General features: G+C 43.0%; 1 protein-coding gene across 6 annotated transcripts in view; it reads right to left on the bottom strand.

Moving 5' to 3' along the window:
* Positions 1 to 19,949, bottom strand: part of PACSIN2 (protein kinase C and casein kinase substrate in neurons 2) — a 127,584-nt gene that overhangs the window by 6,470 nt on the left and 101,165 nt on the right. For 3 of the 6 annotated variants that reach the window (XM_039542183.1, XM_039542189.1, XM_039542212.1), the window contains exons 6-11: positions 13,427 to 13,602; positions 10,888 to 11,008; positions 9,472 to 9,477; positions 2,331 to 2,455; positions 1,472 to 1,588; positions 342 to 538 (exon numbers count right to left, since the gene is read on the bottom strand). In XM_039542183.1, the coding sequence (XP_039398117.1) occupies positions 342 to 538; positions 1,472 to 1,588; positions 2,331 to 2,455; positions 9,472 to 9,477; positions 10,888 to 11,008; positions 13,427 to 13,602 (742 nt within the window). The remainder of the gene's footprint in view (positions 1 to 341; positions 539 to 1,471; positions 1,589 to 2,330; positions 2,456 to 9,471; positions 9,478 to 10,887; positions 11,009 to 13,426; positions 13,603 to 19,949) is intronic. The other 3 variants (XM_039542201.1, XM_039542195.1, XM_039542222.1) reach the window with 3 other exon arrangements.

Genomic DNA, 19,949 nt, shown 5'->3' with positions numbered 1-19,949 from the left:
GCAGCAGCTACCACCCCAATGAAGAAGAGATAATTAGTTTCACAATATCCCCCTTCACTTCAAGAAAGCTTCCTTCCTGGCAGCTAGTGCTCCCTGCACCTGCAAGGTCTGAGAGGCACTGCTAACACTTCTAGGATGAAGAGATGTTTGTAGACAGGAGGATGGATCATTTGTAGATAAACCCTCTACTGTAATGTGAGACTTGGTTTAGAGTTGAAATGTTGGTTGGTAAAAATCCCAGTTCTCACGGTACCCAGAAGAGGTGAGAAAGCCATATTCTTCTGGTATTTCCTCATGTTTCCCCTTCTGACAAACATTTAAAGTGAATAAAGTAAACTTACCAGCCTTAAAGCTGAGTTCATCATGCTCTTGGCCCTCATAGTCATACAGTGCTCGTACTCTCACCTCCACGGCAGGGGAGGCATCTTCATCAAATGGGTTTGTATCTCCATTTGCATCAGTGGACGAAAACGGATTGCTAGACTCTTCATCAGACCATTCTGTAGGGTAGCTTTGGTTTTTCTCAGAGCTGCTAACACTAAAAGCAATTTAAAATTGTAGTTTATTTTAAAACATTGAGATTACATACACCAACACCATAATACTAGTCTTATCTAGTTAAGTATAAACTTAATGGTTTATACATCAGAGCTAATGTTTCAAAACTTTATATTTCTAGGGTAGTGTTTCTTAACATGTTTAGGTTGGTGACACTTTAAATAAAGTCAATTTTTTTTGTGCAACTCCTTATATTTTCTATAAAAAGTAAAAAAGTGATAAGTCTATATTATTTGTTTGTTGAGAAAGACAGAGAACACTTGATTTTGAAAGATGAGGGAGTGCGGAGGTAGTGGGGAGGCAAGATTTTCTTTGCTTCAGATTTAAAATTTTCAGTGCCTCTCAAGCACCTAATTGCTTTTTGTGACCTTCCATGGGTCACAATGCACCAGTTGAGAAACACTGTTCTAGAACAATACTTTTAGAACAAGTAGTTTTTTATAGTTAAAAAAAGGCAACTGTTGAGTGTGCACATGACATTCAGATAATATGACACACCAGGACTGCTACAATGAAACAGATAATTGAGAAAGTATTAAGTGGAGAGAAAGTCTTAAAAGTGGACTTGTCCAGTGAGTGTACACACAGCAGAAAAGCTCCAGCAGTAGTTTCACAGCAGATTGTCAGAGTTCACATATTTTAAGACAGTTAAATGAGAACAAAAAGCAACTGGTAAGTTGTGTTACCAATTGCCAATAACCTCAGTATAGTTTCAAACCAGAGGAGATTAAGGCAACATATACAATCTCTGTTAGAAAAAGAAAAGTTAGGTTTACAAAGTTGCTTATATGACTTCTCGTAAGAACTGCCATGCATTCTACAATATGGTGCCTTTGTAGAAACCCAAAATTGGAAACCTTGGATAGAGAAAGAGCAAGTGTGAAAACAATTTAAAAAACGTTCTTTCACCAACTTTTTGATTTTATTGTCCTCCTTTTCACTGACAGTACTCCCCGTATCATCTTCGTCTTCAAAGGGATTGTAACTTGATTGTAATGACTGCACTGTATTACTCGGGACACTAAGATGGCTATTTGGGAGAGAAAAAGCATTAAGGTGACCCTATCTGCTCATGGATTCACATGTATATTTAATTAGTGTCACACTAAAAAATGAGCTACCTAGCAGTTACCCTGCTCCAGTCAAGCACATTGCTTGGGTCCCTTAGAACAGTACAGGGGCCCTCAAAAGCACTACACATAAATATTATACCCTTAAGTATAATACTTTTTTCTCTCTAAGCTGTGAAGGATTTGCAAAAGGACTTAAAAGTCTCCAGACGTATCAGAAAATTCAGTAGATCCCTCAGTGTAATTTGACTATTATAGTAATGAGCTGTCAAAGCGGACAATATATCTATTTAATATAGTCATTTGGAACTGACAGAACACATTTTTTTACTTAAATTCACAAAAAGCCACCTAAGAGAAAATTCAATTTCAGTTGAAGTTTGGTTTCTTCCAATTCCGGGCTGAAGGACAGATAAAAATATGCTGAACACCACAAAAATAAGATAAAACCGAAGTATTCAATGAGCTTGCAGGCACACAACCCTTTCAAAAAGCTGAAATTTAAGGACTTTTCTGTTTGTTCCCTATCCACGGAAATATTGCAAACCACTAAGTCTTGTTCTGAGACAAGAGAACCATATTCCCTTTACCTAGGTGAGTAGTGAAATTTCTGACCTGTATCCACCTAATGTACTTCAAGATACCATTCTTTCATATTATTCTTTCAGCCTTTGTCTCTCACGGACATAAAAAAAGTTCTACCTGCTATGCTTGGTATGCTGCGAAGCCTGATCTCCTGTCTGGTTGACACCAGTTAGAGTCACTCCATCTGAAGCCTTCTTCTTCTCTCTTCTACTGAGAGTACGATTGAAATCTGCAGACCACTCCTGCAAAATGAATGCAAAAGAAGCTAGTGACAGTTTAAGCTAATTAGCAGCATAATATCTAATGTTGAAATTCAGTTATACTAAGGCAGTTAATCAGTTGTGTATGCAATGAGAACAAAAAAGACTTTAAATGTTTCAACTTTATTTTTAGATTTGTTCTCTTCTTCCTCTTGCCATCCACTCAGAGGGATCTATGCATCCCTGCTGGAGTCCTGAGGACACCCATACTTCTCCCAGCCTCTTAAACCATGCCCAGCACTATGAAAGCCACTCAGTATTTAACAGCTTTAACCTGAGGTTGTCACTTGAACTAAGACCAGGTGAGAGGCAGTTGGTGCAACTGATAATCATAGTTATAGTTTCTGTTCACTTAGTTGTTTTTGGCATATTTTGTTCAGCATACAAATATTGATCCTATATAAAACTGTTAGTATTGGGGGCTCTCCAACCACTTAGCAGAAATCTCAGATTGTGAATAGGAAGTCACTGGAAAAAAAGGATTTAAAATATTTTTAGCTGTCTTAATGTGATGTGATATTACAGCTGGAAACAGGGAGGAGCCAGCAAACTCTTTCCAAAGCACTAGTGGTTCACAGTAGAAAACTGCTAACATAAGAACACCCATACTGGGTCAGACCAAAAGGTCCATCTAGCTCAGTATCTTGTCTTCTGACAGTGGCCAATGCCAGGTGTCCCAGAGGGAGTAAACAGAGCAGTATCAGAGGGGTAGCCGTGTTAGTCTGGTAAGCATTAAGTGATCTATCCTGTGACCCATTCCCAGCTTCTAGTGAACAGAAGCTAGGGACAGCATCCCTGCCCATCCTGGCTAATAGCCATTGATGGACCTATCCTCCACAAACTTATCTAGTTCATTTTTTAACCTTGTTATATACTCCTGAGGGAATTCTGTGCCAAAAAATTAAATATTCTGCAACAAAAAAAATATTCTGCCTACAATATTTTAAAATTCTGCATATTTTATTTGTCAAAACAACACAATATAATCACACCATTTTCAATTATTTGCTGACAGGTATTTTGAAATAAATTACCAAAATAATTGAAAATGGTGTGATTATATTGTGTTATTTTAACAATTAAAATATGCAGAACTTTAAATTTTTTGGTGCAGAATTCCCTCAAGAGTACCAGGTGCAATCTGGGTGCAAGCAGCTCAATGGGGATATGGATGCAGTGGGGAACCTGGATGCACAGGGGCTTAGTGCAGGGTTTTGGGTGCAGGAGGAATGGGACTCTGCAGGGAAGTCCAGATGAAGGTGGTTAGGATTCAGGGGAGGGTGCAGCTGGTTGGGGCTCAGTGTGGTAGGTGTCTGGGGGGTGGCTCCTGATGCCGGGGGTGAAGCTTGGCACGGTGGGGTTTGGGGGGGGCTTGTGATATGGAGGGGGGCATGTCCAGGTGCGTGAGTGTGGGGAGGGGTCACTGTACAATGAGCTGCTTCCCTGTCCGCCCAACCGCCGTGCATCCAGACCATCCCGCACACAACCCCCCCGCTGAGCCTCCCCTCCCCCAAGCCCCGTGGTGCAGAGCTTCTTGCAACCAGGGGAAGTTTCTGGGGCTTGATCTGACCCAGCCCCGCCTGCTCAGTGCAAGCAAGGGGGAATGGGACTCATCTCCGTCCTCCCCCTAACCCCACCCCGCAGCTGGGACTAACGTCCCTGGGTGGCCAGGGCATCCCCAGACCTCCTCCCCTCAGTGATTTACCTTTACCCCCAGCTACCTAAAGAGACGGGTCTGCACTGGTGCAGCTACTCTTTGCTTCCCCACAGAAACCATTTTCTGCAAGGAAGCAAATGAAATCTGCTGGGAGGGGGCATTTTTCTGCTGCGCCACAGTTGTGCAGAATTTCCCAGGAGGATGTTATAGTCTGGTGTACATATTTTTCTTTTCCAATACCCTATATTTTTGACATATGTTTAGCCTACAGTTTTATAGTAGACCTAATCCTTGTTTAATTTTTTCCCCTCACCTTGTCTGTTTCTAGTTCTAAAAAACAGTTATAAAGCCCAGAGGTGGCAGGAGGGAAGGGAGTAGTCCCCCACTGGGGAAATACTGTGGAGGTTTCTGCCTCTGCATAAACTCACCTGGAAGGGTTGATGCGAGCAGGACACAAGGGGTGGAGCAACAGCTATGGGGCCCAAGATCAGGACCTAGAGAGGCCCAAACAGCTGTGGTAGGGACTTGGATCGAGCCAGGGAGCAGGAAGCAGGATCCAGAAGGTTGAACAGCAGCCTGGAGGCCCAGAATTGGGCTGGAGAGCAGAGAATGAAACCCAGAGGGGCTGGAATGGGCCAGGAAGCAGGTAGGAACCCGCACAGGATCCTCCTTCCCTGCATGGAGCTGCCTCCACAATCTTCAGTACCTCCCCTTCCTCTCTCCCCATTCACAGGGAGCTTCTACTCCCAACCCCCACAATGAAGAAGGGAGGGAAATTCACTGTGCCTTATCAAAACATGGTAGTGCATCAACTGAGAGGCATAAAGAAAAACCTTTAACTTTGATACATAAACAAAATAAGGCTTAGGAAGGTGGTAGCAGAATACCTTTTTAAATTCTCTCTTAAAAGTGAGAGCATCAAAATTCTCTTATGGTCAAGCTTATGGGTCTGCAAGGAAACAGACATTGAAGGACCCACTGCTTATGTGAATAAATACAGCTGTTCTGCACAAATAGCATAAAGATTAAAGCTTTGCGCCCTGGATATCAGCAAGGAAATTAAGAGTAAAGTGAACCACTGGCAATATCAGAAGAAATATGCTGATTTAATTTTTGTGCCAACTGAAGCCTTGCATTCAATCTCCCTGCCTCTAAAAATGCCAAACTTTCCCATAATGACTGTATCCATCTGCCACTAGTCTAAAATTAAGGACGAAACCACAGAAACAGACTCTACAGGTAGTACACTGAGTGCTCTTTCACTGCTACAGAACAGCCAGGCACTGGTAGTATACATAGCTTTCAAGGTTTCAGTTTAAAAGATAAGCAGCATGTCAAGAATGATCTGTGGAAAAGTCAACTTGTTAAACAAGTAAACTATTTTAAAAGTGATCTATTGCATGAAAAGTGGTGATTTTGCATTTCAGTGTAAGTCCTTAAGGTACAACTCCCTAATTTAATATATTTGAGCTACTGCTGCTAAAACCCATTATTTTATATCTAGAAAAAAATCAATAAGACTAAAGTTTGATCATGGAACTCCATGATTTTTGTGTGTTTAAGTATTTATGTCTCGATATTTTGGAGCATTTAAAGGCATATGAGTAGGTAGACAGACAGGCACGAGTCAAGAGTTGAATACAATAGACAGCTGCAAAGTCAATCCTGAATTGCATGTTAATTCAAAGCAGGAACTGAGTGACAACACTGCAGCAATCCAAAGGACAAAATGGACAGACTAGGAAAAATCTTGAATTCGCAAGGCATTCTATGGTTTCTTCTACATCCCCCACACCTTAGGGTAAAATAACACCGTTACCCACCTTTTCGTAACTGTTGTTCTTCAAGATACGTTGCTCATGTCCATTCCATTATAGGTGTGTGCACACCCATGTGCTCGGTCAGAGATTTTTACCTTAGCGGTATCCGTAAGGCCAACTGTGGCACCCTCTGGAGGGCTGCGCTATATTAGGCACCGCTGGCCTTACGCCCTCTCAGTTCCTTCTTGCCGACAACTCCGGCAGAGGGGCAGGAGGACGGGTAATGGAATGGACATAAGTAACACATCTCGAAGAACAACAGTTACAAAAAGGTGAGTAGCCATTGTTTCTTCTTCGAGTGCTTGCTCATGTCCATTCCATTGTAGGTGACTCACAAGCAGAATCCTCTGAGGTGGGCTCGAAGTTCACAGTCTTGCAGATTGGAGCACTGCTCTGCCAAAGCCAACATCATCTGGAGCTTGCTGGGTCAGCGCATAATTCGATGAGAACGTGTGGACGGATGACCAGGTTGCGGCCTGACAAATTTCTTGGATCGGCTCCTGATCGAGGAAGGCTGCTGATGATACCTGCACCCTAGTCAAGTGAGCCATCACGATTGCCAGCGGGGGCACCTTTGCCAGCTCATAACAGTAGTGGATGCAGGCCATGATCCAAGACAAGATTCTCTGGACAGACACTGGGCGACCCTTCATCCTGTCTGCAACAGAAACAAACAACTGTGTGGCCCTATGGAACGGCTTGGTTCTATCTATGTAGAAGGCCAGCACCCATCTGACGCCCAGGGTATGGAGCCTGTATTCCTCATCCGTCACATGATGCTTTGGACAAAGGACTGGTAAGTATAGGTCTTGACCAATATGGGCAGAAAAGCTGAGTGCGGATGCAACCGGACCTTGTCCTTACAGAAGGCCATATAAAGCAGCTCTGACATGAGCACCCTGATCTCGGACACTCTATAGGTCGAAGTTATAGCGACCAAGGTGACAACCTTCCAGGAGAGAAGCAGGAGGGAGCAGGAAGCCAAAGGTTCAAAGAGGGGGACCCATGAGCCTTGACGGCACAAGATTCAGGTCCCAAGGGGGAACCGGGTCCAGGCACTCCAGAATTTTCAGCAACCATGCCGTCATGGGATGGGCAAAGACTGACCTGCCTTGAAATGGAGGGTGGAACGCCAAAATGGCCGCCAGGTGTACCCTGACCAAAGATAGTGACAGGCCCTGCATCTTAAGGTGCAGCACATAGACCAGGATCTCCTGCAGCAGGGCCTCTTCAGTGTCAATCAGATCCCCAACACGTGAACCTCTTCCACTTCACCATGTAGGTAGCCATGGTGGAGGGTTTCCTGCTGCCCAGCAGGCCCTGTTGGACACCAGTGGAGCACTCCCGTTTGGCTACTGCGTGGCTAAGTATGGATGATCTGTCAAGTGCAGCATTGCCAGGTTCGGATGCAGCAGATTGTCATGGTTCTGGAATAGCAGATCCGGCTGAAGAGGCAGCTGCAGCTGGGTGGCTGCCAGAAGACTCAGCAGCATGCCAAACCAATGTTGACAAGGCCACACTGGGGCTATGAGGGTACCAATTGCTTTGTCTTAATTCACCTTTAGCAGGGCTTAAAACCCGGAGATGGAGCACGCCCTGCCTGGGGCACAGTCCCTGTCGTCCCATCCCCCGGGACACTATCTAACTAAATCCTTAAGAGCTACTTAACAACTAACTAACAAATGATTGAACTATTTACAGCTATCTACACAAGGCTGAGATATGAGGAAAAAGACTCTGACATCTTGCGAAGCAAGGGACAGAGGCGCTCCAACTGACTGCCACGGGCAGTAAGAAGGAACTGAAGGGCATAGGGCGGGAGGAGCCTGATATACCACAGCATGAGTGCAATACTCCAGAAGGCACCACAGCTAGCCCTACAAATACCGCTAAGGCAAAAGTCTCCGATGACCGTGCACCTGGGCCCACGCACACCTACAATGGAATCAACATGAGCAAGAATTCAAAGAAGCAGCTAGAGTTGGGTTTGTTGTACAAAAAGGAAAAGAACAGAACTCAAATAGGCATTCAAATGAAGTGAAGTTTTAAAAATGAATCTGAAAGCTCTACATGCTGGTATTACCATTGGATTACACCAAAGGTAGTCAATAGGTGGACCCAAGGACAAATCCAGACCACCCAGATGCTTTTCAATGGAGACTGCAGCTGAGCCGGGGCTGGAGTATGGTTGCCAGGTGTCCAGTTTTCGACCAAAGAGTCTGGTCGAAAAGGGGACCTGGCCGTGTCTGGTCAGTACTCCTGACTGGACACAAACTCTGGTTACTGGAGTAATAGCAATCAGCCTCCTCACCAAGAGGGCAGGAAGAGCAGCAGCTGCTGCTTGGAGGAGCTGCTCAGCTGCTGATAGACATAACTGGCTCCTGCACCTGTAGCTCCAGCCTCCAGTGGACTGAGGTAGATTAGGTGCCAGCACCACCACCACCCATGGGGATCTTGTTCACCACCTCCTCCGCTATCCCTCTCAGTCTGTGCCCAGATTGCACGCCCCCCCAGACTCCTTGCTCCAGGAACCGGCCCCCCACCCTGATTGACCGACCCCACCCCACCCTGCCTCCAGCCCCTCACTCTAGGGACCAATACCCCCACCCCTGCCCGATCGCAGCCAGCCCCTCATTCTGGGGACTGACTCCCTCCCCCCATGCCTCCTGCTCCCAAGTGGTCTCCAGAGTCTTCCACCCTCGTGTCCCCCCCCCACCCACCATCCTTCAAGGCCAGTCCCCAGAGCCCTCTCCAACCCCAACTGGCCTCTTTCCTTCCCCAGTCTGCCTCCAGTCATCCACTTCTGCCACATCCGAGCCTCCCATCATCTCTCTAGGGCTGGTATCTGGAGTCTCCTTGGTCCTTCCCACTACCCAATGCCTCCTTCCTGCCCCTCTGCTAACCCAGCCCACAAAGGGGCATTGCGTCACTAGCTGGATCATACTCCAATAGCTTCAGCTCTTGGCTCTGAGCTCAAAAGTACTCCCACACCCTCACACCCTGCTTTGTTGCCCAGATCCTAGCCCATACCCATTCCTCTTCCCCCCTGCCCTCATCTCTTCTACTTGGCTCAATTGGGGGCACAGAGGGACGTTGGGGAGGGGGGGAAGAACAGCAACACCAGGCAGTGCAGGCCAGCCCCATGCGTCCCATTTTCAGTTTAGAGAAATATGGTCTTTGAGTGGGGTGGGGAGCCAACGAGTGATCGGGGAGTGGGGGGGGGCAATTGGGGGGGGTATAGGGAGGGGAGCTGGCTGGGGGTCTGAACCTTGACCAAAAAATTTGAACCTTGACAAATATAAATTGACTACCCCTGGCTTACACAATTAGTAAGTTCTATCAGTCTTAACAAGCAGACATCAATTTGTTTTCAATAGAGGACAAGTTCTTTGAACAACTTTGTATAAATATAAATTAGAAGTTTAAAGTACCATAACTTAACAAAGACCATTGCTTTAATCATATTTACTGTGTAAGACATTTCTAAATATGACCATAAAATTTTTTTTTTTTTTACTTACTTCATCCTTGTTGCATGTAAAGAAAAAATTATATTATTTTATTAGAAAAATAATAACTTACGTTATATTTGTATCTGCATCTTATATATCAAAAGCCCTGGCACAGCCCATGCATAAAAAGCAACTGTAGTCATGTCATTCAAAACCTCACACCAAGAAACCCAACAGCATAATATTTTTATCTTAAATTTGATCTTTCCCACCCTCACTCCATTAGTATCCTGATATCAGCATTTCAACCATGTGGTGGTGGTGGTGGTAGGGAAACAACACCCAAAGATATTTAAAAAAAACAAAAACATCACAACACATTAATACTGCTAAAATGCATTTGCCCAGGCAGTGATCTCAAGCATGGTGTCTCCAATGTTCCCTTACTGAGGAAAGTGATGTTTTAATGCCATCAACTTGGTGCCTCAAAATTAGCTGAAACTTTTTAATAGCTCCTTTGCATTAAGTATACTTTTAGCACCAATTTTATTGGGCGGGGGGGGGGGGCGGTAAGAAATGTTAACAGCCACTACAAAAAAAGTTTATATGGCCAACATCCAGTCCAGATTCCTGCCTTGTGATACGGTACTTGAACTAGTTGCCAGTATATAAAACAGATAACTAGAAAGATGGAGGAGCAGCAAAGAGTCCTGTGGCACCTTATAGACTAACAGACGTTTTGGAGCATGAGCTTTCGTGGGTGAATACCCACTTCGTCGGATGCATGTATTCACCTACGAAAGCTCATGCTCCAAAACATCTGTTAGTCTATAAGGTGCCACAGGACTCTGCTGCTTTTACAGATCCAGACTAACAAGGCTGGATGGAGTAAATTACATAGAATGTCTTCAGGATGCTATTAATGGCATCTAGTATCAATTACAGTTTATAGTGAAACTTACTACTGCTTTCTGTGAAGGTGTTGGAAACAAGTTAAGTAAAAATAAATCTTTACTTTTACATGGATTTTTAAACACTAAAGTATGTAAAAGTCTTCAATAGGATGGATAGAGAAGTGGGTTAGTTACTAATAACTTAGTTTTCTTACAGCAAAGCCCTTGCTTTCTGTACTTCATTTAGCTGCTTGTTGATACTGACAGGATCTGAGTTAAAGTCCAAGCCATAGCACAGAGTATGCAGGATGTTTTTATCTGGAAGCAAGCGACAGTTCTGCCAGCTAAAGCATGGTTCACAACATAAACTCACCCACAAACGTGACATATGAATGACTAACTATCAGAGCTTTTTATAAGTGTGAGATTCAGTGACCAAAAACTATTAAAAAAATTAAGACAAAAATAGGAAGGCAAGGAATATTCAGCTTTTTAAAACCTGGCAAAAATTACTGTTCCATTAAGGAAAAGAAGGAAAGAAAGTCAAATATAAAAAAAAACACAACAGGTTTTTAAAGGGGTAAATTCTTACCTCAAATTGAGGCCAATTCATTGACATCCCTGGACCATGATTAGCTCTAAACCACCGCAGATCTTCAATAGCATCTGCTGTTTTGATATTCTGCTCCAATTCACGATAGATATTTTTGTAACTACAAGACAAATTTGTTTTCTCATTTAATCTATATGATTACTATGGTAAATCCACTAATTAGAATAGAAAAATGTATATTTTTACCATGAGCCAACGCACCATATTGCACATTCTGTGGTGTAGGACAAACATCTGTATGAAATTCTTGTGCAAAACTTAGCAATAATGGCAAAATAAAAAGAAAAGCTATACAGCACAGCTATTGAGTTTTTGATAACTCTAAAGGTTGTGTTTGTTTTATTTAAATCATTTTATGTACCACCCTCTGTGTTACCATTAATCAGTGCTAGCAACTGTAAGTGATAAATGCTTAACAGTTTTTGTATGAACTCATTTATAATATTGTCTAAAAATCCACTTATGCAAATTTTCAGCAAGCCTGCCTAGACTAGACTGGAGATGGTTTTTATTATAGTTTTAGTGCAGAACTAATGAATTCTAATGTAAATTATATTCATAAACATATTTACTAGAAAAAGCTAAACTAGAAAAGCCTGAAATGCCAGAAATCTTAAAGTATAGTCAATAGGAGTATGAATTTTTAATACAAAGAATTAACCCACTAATTTGCCATTATGTTTCCTTACACCAGGGGTCGGCAACCTTTCAGAAGTGGTGTGCCGAGTCTTCATTTATTCACTCTAATTTAAGGTTTCACATGCCAGTAATGCATTTTAACCTTTTTTAGAAGGTCTCTTTCTATAAGTCTATAATATATAATTAAACTATTGTTGTACGTAAAGTAAACAAGGTTTTAAAAATGTTTAAGAAGCTTAATCTAAAATTAAATTAAAATGCAGAGCCCCCCAGACCGGTGGCCAGGACCCGGGTAGTGAGCGTGCCACTGAAAATCAGCTCACGTGCCGCCTTCAGCACACGTGCCATAGGTTGCCTACCCCTGCCTTACTCTATATATTTCCTGGCAATTTTGTCAGCAATTACATAATAATTTGCACAAGAAAAGATAAAAAGTATAAAAATAGCCTTCAGAATAAAGATATGGACAAGATCCCAAGTGATGGTGGACTCTCTTTAAAACAGTTACCTCACATTTTAATCCATTTCAAATGGAAAATTGTTTCAATATCTCCAGTACTACTTCAGTCTTGTTCTTTTGACAATTAGTGTCAGACATGTTTATGCGGTCATATCTGTGTAGTCTGAGATTAATGAATTCTAGTTTAGCCTGTCAAGAACCAAGTGTTATTTCAAGCCACTAAAAGCATATTTACCGTATACATTCGTTCATAAGCCGAATTTTTTTTTAGTAAAAAAGGGAAGCATCAGAGAAGGGGGTCAGCTTATGAACAGGTATAGAGAGGGAGAGGTGGGACACAGCCTCTCCCCCCCACCCCCCAACAGAGGGGGCAAGGAGGCACAGCACAGCCAGCAGAGCCAGAAGAGAAGAGGCGGGGCCAGAGTCTCCCCGCTTCTGGCCACGCTGCTCTCCCCCAAGCCTCTGAAGCGGCTGCAGCTCCAGGGCTGGCAAGCTGTGGCCATGCCGTCCGCCCCGCCGGCCAGAGCAGGCTGTGGCCATGCCATCCATCCCGCCTGCTGGAGCAGGCTGGAGCCGCACTGCCCAGCCTGCCAGAGCAGCTCCGGCCAGACCAGAGACATCCTTACCTGGTCCACCCGAGCTAAGGTGGGAAAGGATATCAAGGGGAGAGTGTGGGGGTCCCAGGCTAGGGGTGGAGTCATGTGGGGGGTGGTCACAGGGGTTACTCCCCTGACCCCCAGCTTCTCTCCCTCCAAAAAAATTTCCCCACCAGTTGCTGTCCCGGCCCCTCAGAGTAAGCCGTTGGCAGGTTGGGAGACTTTGTTTACTTAGGTTTACCTCCGTGCCTGCGGATGCTTGAGGTAAACAAACTGTCTTGGCCCGCCAGCGGCTTATCCTGATGGCCTGGGAGCCAAAGTTTGCCAGCCCCTGAATTATAGGGTTGATTTATGAACAGGTCATAAAAATTTTCCATTTTTACTTATCCATCTTAGGGGAGTCGTCTTATAAACGAATCAGCTTATGATTAAGTATATACAATAACTTTCTATTCTGCCATTTTTATATTCTAGACTAAAATTAAATTCTAAATTAAATTCTGAAGAGGATTTCTTTCTAATAATTGGCAAGTGTTCACTTCTGAAAACCTTAATTAAGAGTGGAACAAAAAAATCTCAGTCACTAAATTTTAAAGAAGTCTACTGGATTAGCATCTTCTTCCCAACATCTGATCCTGAACAAAACTAATTAAATAATGGAAATGGCTTAACATTTAATTATTAGAATCTTAAGATTTAATGCCATATAAAAGAGACATACTTTAGAAAGAATCTATTGTAAACTCTAGTTTACTGGATGCACAATATTTAATGGCCACATTAAAGCAATTTTAGCAAGAAATGTTTTCAGTCTTAAATTTACCTCACATCATTAGATAAGTCAAGGTGTTTTTGAACTTCCAGTAACACTTCTCGGAAGAAACGCAGACGTTTTTCCTCAAACTGCTGACATTGTTCAAATACCTGTTCCATATTTTCCATATACTGAGGTGTAACATAATCCAGGTCTTTCAGTGATTTTTCATACTTTTCTTTTGTCTGAAAAAGATGCAGTGCAAGTTGTTCTTGCTGTTACTAATGGCCTATTACAAGAGGTTCACAGAATGGTGAACTGGTCAATACTGTAACAGACGATATTGAGACTATAATAGGAACATCTGCTTTATTTATCTTAGTAAAGTTAATTTGTTCTAGGTTATATGTTATGCAACAGCTCAGTCTGCCATAAGAGGGGGCTATTTTCATTTGCAAGGTAATGAAATCTTGTAAAAGTGTTGAAAGCAATGAGCTAATGAGAATATGAATAACCTAGGCTATCTAGAGTCCATTTTCTTTAAGCATTTTAAGTGCATATGTAGAAGTTCCAGCATCCAGAGACATTTGTAAAGCTGTCACATTCAGATGACTTGGGGATGAGATCAGGAAAGCCAAGAAAGAGCAGTTACCTTACAGTAACTATGATACAAAATGTGCTGTCCATGTGGATTCCACTTCTGCTACACACATGCCCCATGCACACAAAATCAGATTATTTTGGCTAGCAGCGTCTGTTGGGGCTGTGGCTGTACTCTGGATGCTCTTGCACACCACCACCCAAGGGCAAAGGGCAGGCCCAACCATCTCTCAATTCGTTCACTAATTCAGAATCCAGATGGTATAGGACTCCATAGCAGGAACGGAGGGTGAGTCATGGAATCCATGCAAGGATGGATCTAATTTAGTTATATCATAATATGATTTAATACAGACATCCATTTAGGCAATCTTTGGGTGGATGTTTCCTGACCTTTAACCCTATCTACTAATGGTATAAAACAGCCCAGGGAAGCTCCTGAAGTTCTGTCCAGGTAATATAAAAGAGCCCATGCCACATCAAGGTCGTGCAGCTCAGCTTTCCCTTAGTTTGTGGGGCTTGGGGAAGAAAACTGGCAGAATCTATTTAAGTAAATATAAAGAAAATTCTGGTTAAAAATCCTTAGTTTAAGGTCTAAATTACTTTGTCTTTGTGAAATATCGCGTGAGGTCGACCAGCCATATGGAATTTCTCCTATCCTCCAAGCTAATGTTACAGCAACTAAAAAGACACTCTATGAATAGATGGTATAAAGAGCAGGTTGCTAGGGCTCAAAGACGGTCCCATTAAACCACCTAATACCATGTTGAGGTCCCAGGAAGGAGGGGATTCCTCAACTGAGAAATACATGAATGAGGCTCTTGAGGAATTAACTATATGGTGAGAAAATAGCATGCAACCCCTGAAACAGGAAGTGATGTGCTGCTATTGCTACCAAATGTACCCTTACAGACCCAATGGATAGTCCTGAATGCTTTACGGGTAGAAGATAGTCCTGAATAGCAGAAATTAGAGCTTCCAAAGGAGATTTTTCCATTTAGCTTAATCTAGTAGAGTGGGTTTTTGCTATGCACCGAGGTGTTCTGGATTTCAGCTGAACAACTTCTTTTAATGGTAGTTAACAGCCAGCATCTACACTATCAGAGGTAAAGATACTTTGTCTGGGTTACAACACCTGACCTTTGTTTTGAGAGATCATGTCAGGCAGAACAGGTACTGTGATCAGGGACTGTGCTAACAAGTCCATTAGGTCTAAAGAACATTGTTTGGCAGCCACCTGTTTTGTCCACTGCTTGCAGGAAGAGCAGCCCGTTGCAGCTAGCTGGTGGGTGGGTGGAACCAGGGTGGACCAGCCGCTCCCCCCCCCCCCATCAGCTCCCCACTCCCCTAAGTTCCCTGTGCAGCAGCTGTCCCTCCCTCCACTGCCATGTGCTGCTCTTGCCCTCTGCTTTGGAGCTGCTCAGAGACTCCTGCTTGCTGTATGGGGGGGAGGGAGGGAAGAGGGGGCTAATGTCAGGGTGTCTCCCCCTCCTCCCGCACCCCGCTTACCCAACTTCCATAGAGCAGGGGGGACACACACGACAGACGGAGGGAGTTTCTAGGCAGTAGCTGTGGTCTCAGGTCTCAGCAAGCTGATTTAATTCACATAGCAGTGTACTTAAGCCTGGGGTCAGCTACTTAAAGGGGAAATGTGCATTTTTTCCCCCCTCACACAAAGGGTGTGTGTCCCTGCTGCCCTCCCTCCTTTCCTGCTGCCTTGTAGAGTGTTGTAAGAGTTAACCCTTGAGGGCTCAGTCAATTGCTAGTTCATCTAGCAGTAAGGCATTCCTTGGGAAATATCCCACTCTCTGACTCCTCCACCAAGCTTCACAATCAGCATCACTGTGTACCAGTATTAAAGTGTGTGTGTGGGGGGGGGGGGGTCTTTTGTCTGGTGAAAAAAATTTCCCTGGAATCTAACCCCCTCATTTACATTAATTCTTATGGGGAAATTGGATTAGCTTAACATCGTTTCGCTTAAAGTTGCTGTCATAAACAGTTAGTTAAGGGTTAAGGTCTCTTTTACCTGTAAAGGGTTAACAAGCAGTACCTGATGACCACCTGACCAGAGGACCAATCAGGGACAAGATATTTTCAAATCTCTGTGGAGGGAAGTTTTTTTTTCTGTTCTTTTGTTTTAGAGAGCCTCTCTTGGGAGTTAAGGGAGTCCAGACATCTTAATCAAGTCCTCCCAGGTTTCTGCAGTATTGTTCTTCTATTCAGTCTAGTGAGTATTAGAAAGGCGAACTAGTATTTTTTTTACTTTTATTTCTGCATTGGCAATTGTGTGTTTTGCTGAAGTAATCTCTATTTCTATTGCTGTACTTTGCTTTTACTGAGAAAGAAAGGGGGAGGGGGAGTTCTCTCCAGGTTTATAATTTAGACTCTGTGTATTGTTCCATCCTGGTATGACAGAGATAGTGTACTTTCTTTTTGTTCTTTTAATAAATTCTTTTCTTTTCTTTGGACTTGGTTAATTCCTTCTCCTGTGGAGATTCAAGGGAAGGGGAGGGGGGGAAGAGTGAGTTCCTCCTGAGGTTGATTCACGGAGTTGAATCGGTGTATATCTCTCCAGAGTGGCTAGGAGAGGGGGGGGGGGGGAAGTGGGCTGCTTCCCTGTGTGTAGAGATTCAGGGAGATTGAATCTGTGTTCCCCAGGGAAAGTTTGGGGAAACAGGCAGTGTGTCAGACACTTAGAAAACTGACTGGTGGCAGCGTATCAGATCTAAACTAGGATTTTAGTTTAGGGGAGTCCATGCAGGTCCCCATCTTGTGAACCCAAAAGCTCCAAGTGGGGGAGAAACCTATGACAGTTGCATTTTTCAGGAACATAACTACAACGTTAAGTGAGGGGTTCCTGTATGTTGAACAGCACTGGTTCAAGTACAGATTTCTGCAGGACAACTATTTACCTCTCTCTACTCTGAAAACTAACCACTTATTCCTATCCTTTGTTTCTTGTCTTTTAACCAATTACTGATCCATGAGAGGACCTTCCCTCTTATCCTATAACTGCTTACTTTGCTTAATAGCCTGTGGTTTTTTGAAAGTTCAGGTATACTATATCCACTGGATCACCTTTGTACAAATATTTGTTGACCCCCTCAAAGAATTCTAATAGATTAGTGAGGCATGATTTCCCTTTACAAAAAGCATGTTCACTCTTTCCCAACAAATTGTGTTCATCTATGTATCTGATAATTCTATTCTTTAGTATAGTTTCAACCAATTTAGTTGGTACTGAAGTTAGGCTTACTGGCCTGTAATTGCCAGGGTTGCCTCTGGAGCCCTTTTAAAAAAATTGGTGTCATATTAACTATCCTCCAATCAGAAGCTGATTTAAATGATAGGTTACATGTCATAGTAGTTGTGCAATTTCATATTTGAGTTCCTTCAAAACTCCTGGGTGAATACCATCTGGACCTGGAGACTTACTATTGTTTAACTGATCATTTTATTCCAAAACCTCCTCTACTGACACCTCAATCTGGGACAGTTCTCCTGATGTCTTATCTAAAAAGACTGACTCAGGTGTGGAAATTTCCCTCACATCCTCAGCAATAAAGACCAATGCAAAGAATTCATGCAGCTTCTCCGCAATGGCTTCATCTTTCTTGAATGCTCCTTTAGCATCCTGATTATCCAGTGGCCCCACTGATTGTTTAACAGGCCTCCTGCTTCTGATGTATTTCATTTTTTTGCTGCCAGTTTTTGAGTCTTTTGCTAGTTGCTCTTCAAATTTGGCCAGCCCAAAACTTTTACACTCCATTTGTCAGAATTTATGCTCTTTTCTATTTTCCTCAGTAGGATCTAACTTCCAGTTTTTAAAGGATGCCTTTTTGCCTCTTACCACTGCTTTTACTTTGTTGTTTAGCTATGGTAGCACTTTTTTGATCGTCCTATTTTTTTAATTTGGGGTATACATTTAATTTGAGCCTCTATTGTAGTGTTTTTTAAAAGTTTTCATGCCGCTTGCAGGCATTTCATTCTTATGATTGTTTCTTTTAATTTGCATTTAACTAGCTTCCTCATTTTTGCATAGTTCCCCTTTCTGAAGTTAAATATCACTGTGGTTGGCTTCTTTGGTATCCCTCTCTGCCCCCAGGGATGTTTAAATTCAATTCTATTATGGTCGCTATTACACAGTGGTTCAGCTATATGCATCTCTTGGCCAAGATCCTGTGCTCCGCTTAGGACTAAAAACTGCCTCTCCCCTTGTGGGTTCCAGGACTACCTGCTCCAAGAAGCAATCATTTATGGTGTCTACACATTTTATCTCTGACTGGTACATGCCTCCTCAGGAGGGGATGCAATGTGGAGATAGCTGAAATCCCTCAATATTATTGAGGTTTTTTTTTTTATTATTATAGCCCCGCTAATCTCCCTGACCATTTCACAGTCACCATCACCATCTTGGTCAGGTGGTTAGTAGTATATTCCTGCTGCCATATTCTTCTTATTCAAGCATGGAATTTCTATCTACAAAGATTCTATGGTACAGTTTGATTAATTTACGATTTTTACTATATTTGATTCTATGCTTTCTTTCACATATAGTGCCACACCCCCCTCCAGCATGATCTACTTTGTCATTCTTATATATTTTGTGCCCTGGTATTACCATGTCCCATTGATTATCATTCCATCAAGCTTCTGTGATACCTATTATCTCAATATACTCATTTAATACCAGGTACTCGAGTTCACCCTTACTAGTATTTAGACATCTAGCATTTGTATAAAAGCACTTATACCATTTTTCACTGTTTAGCTGTCTGCCATTATGCAATATAATTGAATGTGACTCTTTTGCATTTGACTGTTTCTCTTCAGTTCCTGTACTTTATCAACTTCCAGTCTCTCCTCTTTACTAGGATTATAGAGAATCCCCATTAATAGATCCTCCCTTAAGGGATGTCTGTCCAAACCATGTGCTCCTCCACACCCATCACCTTTCCCCAAGCCCCTAGCTGAAAACCTCATCTACAACATTTTTAATTTTACATGTCACCAATCTGGTTCTCTTTTGGTTTAGGTGGAGCCCATTGTTCCTGTAGAGGCTCCTCCTTTCCCAAAAGGTTCCCCAGTTCCTAATATACCTAAACCCATCCTCAATACACCATCATCTCATCCATGCATTAAGACCCTCCAATTTTGCCTGTCTGTCTGACCCAGTGCATAGAACTGGAAGAATGTCAGAGAATGCTACCATGGAGGTCCTGGACTTTAGTCTCTGACCTCAGCCTAAATTTAGCCTCCAGAACCACTCTGCTACCTTTCCCTATGTCACTGGTGCCTATATGGATGATAACCACTGGCTCCTCCCCAGGACTCCTCATAAGCCTGTCTAGATATCTCAAGAGATCCACAATCTTTGCATCCAGCTGGCAATTCACTATGTTGTTCTCCTGGTCATCACAAACCCAGCTATCTATATTTCTAATGATCGAATCCCATTACTATTATCTGTCTCTTCTTAACTGGTGATACTTCCCTACTGTGCTCAAAAAGGAAGACTCAACCAAATACTCTTACCTTAAAAGGTGAGCTAACCTGTCTAGTGTCATATGGTGATTTCAAATCTGCCCACAATCTGAACAAGAGAGCTCATTGGTACAGAGGCAAAAAAGGTAGACAATGAAAGCAAGGTTAATTCTGGCTGTGCAGTCAGCACACAATCACTTGGTACAGACAGCACAGGAAGTCTGTGCTAGAAGCATCTGCACTGCAGCTGGCAGTCCTGGGCACTGACTGAATCAAAATCAATATATAGAGGTTGGTACCAGGTCAACTGTGGATTGCTCTTTCAAGAGGTACTGTGGGTACTCTGACTGGTTCAGTGCTGAATATCAGAGGGACCTGATTTGAGCCAGAACTGCCTTTTGGCTGCAAGACTTGGAGATTTTTGCCTCATTTTACTAGGCCCCTGGGTGGGTGACCTAGGCCTGTGTTTGTTAAGAAGACACTGCTCCCACATCCCCTTATGATGATT

The sequence above is a fragment of the Mauremys reevesii genome, linkage group 1 (genome assembly GCF_016161935.1).
Source record: "Mauremys reevesii isolate NIE-2019 linkage group 1, ASM1616193v1, whole genome shotgun sequence".
NCBI classification, from domain to species: domain Eukaryota; kingdom Metazoa; phylum Chordata; order Testudines; family Geoemydidae; genus Mauremys; species Mauremys reevesii.
The sequence above is the reverse complement of the archived record's forward strand: the minus strand, read 5'-3'. Positions and strand labels throughout refer to the sequence as shown.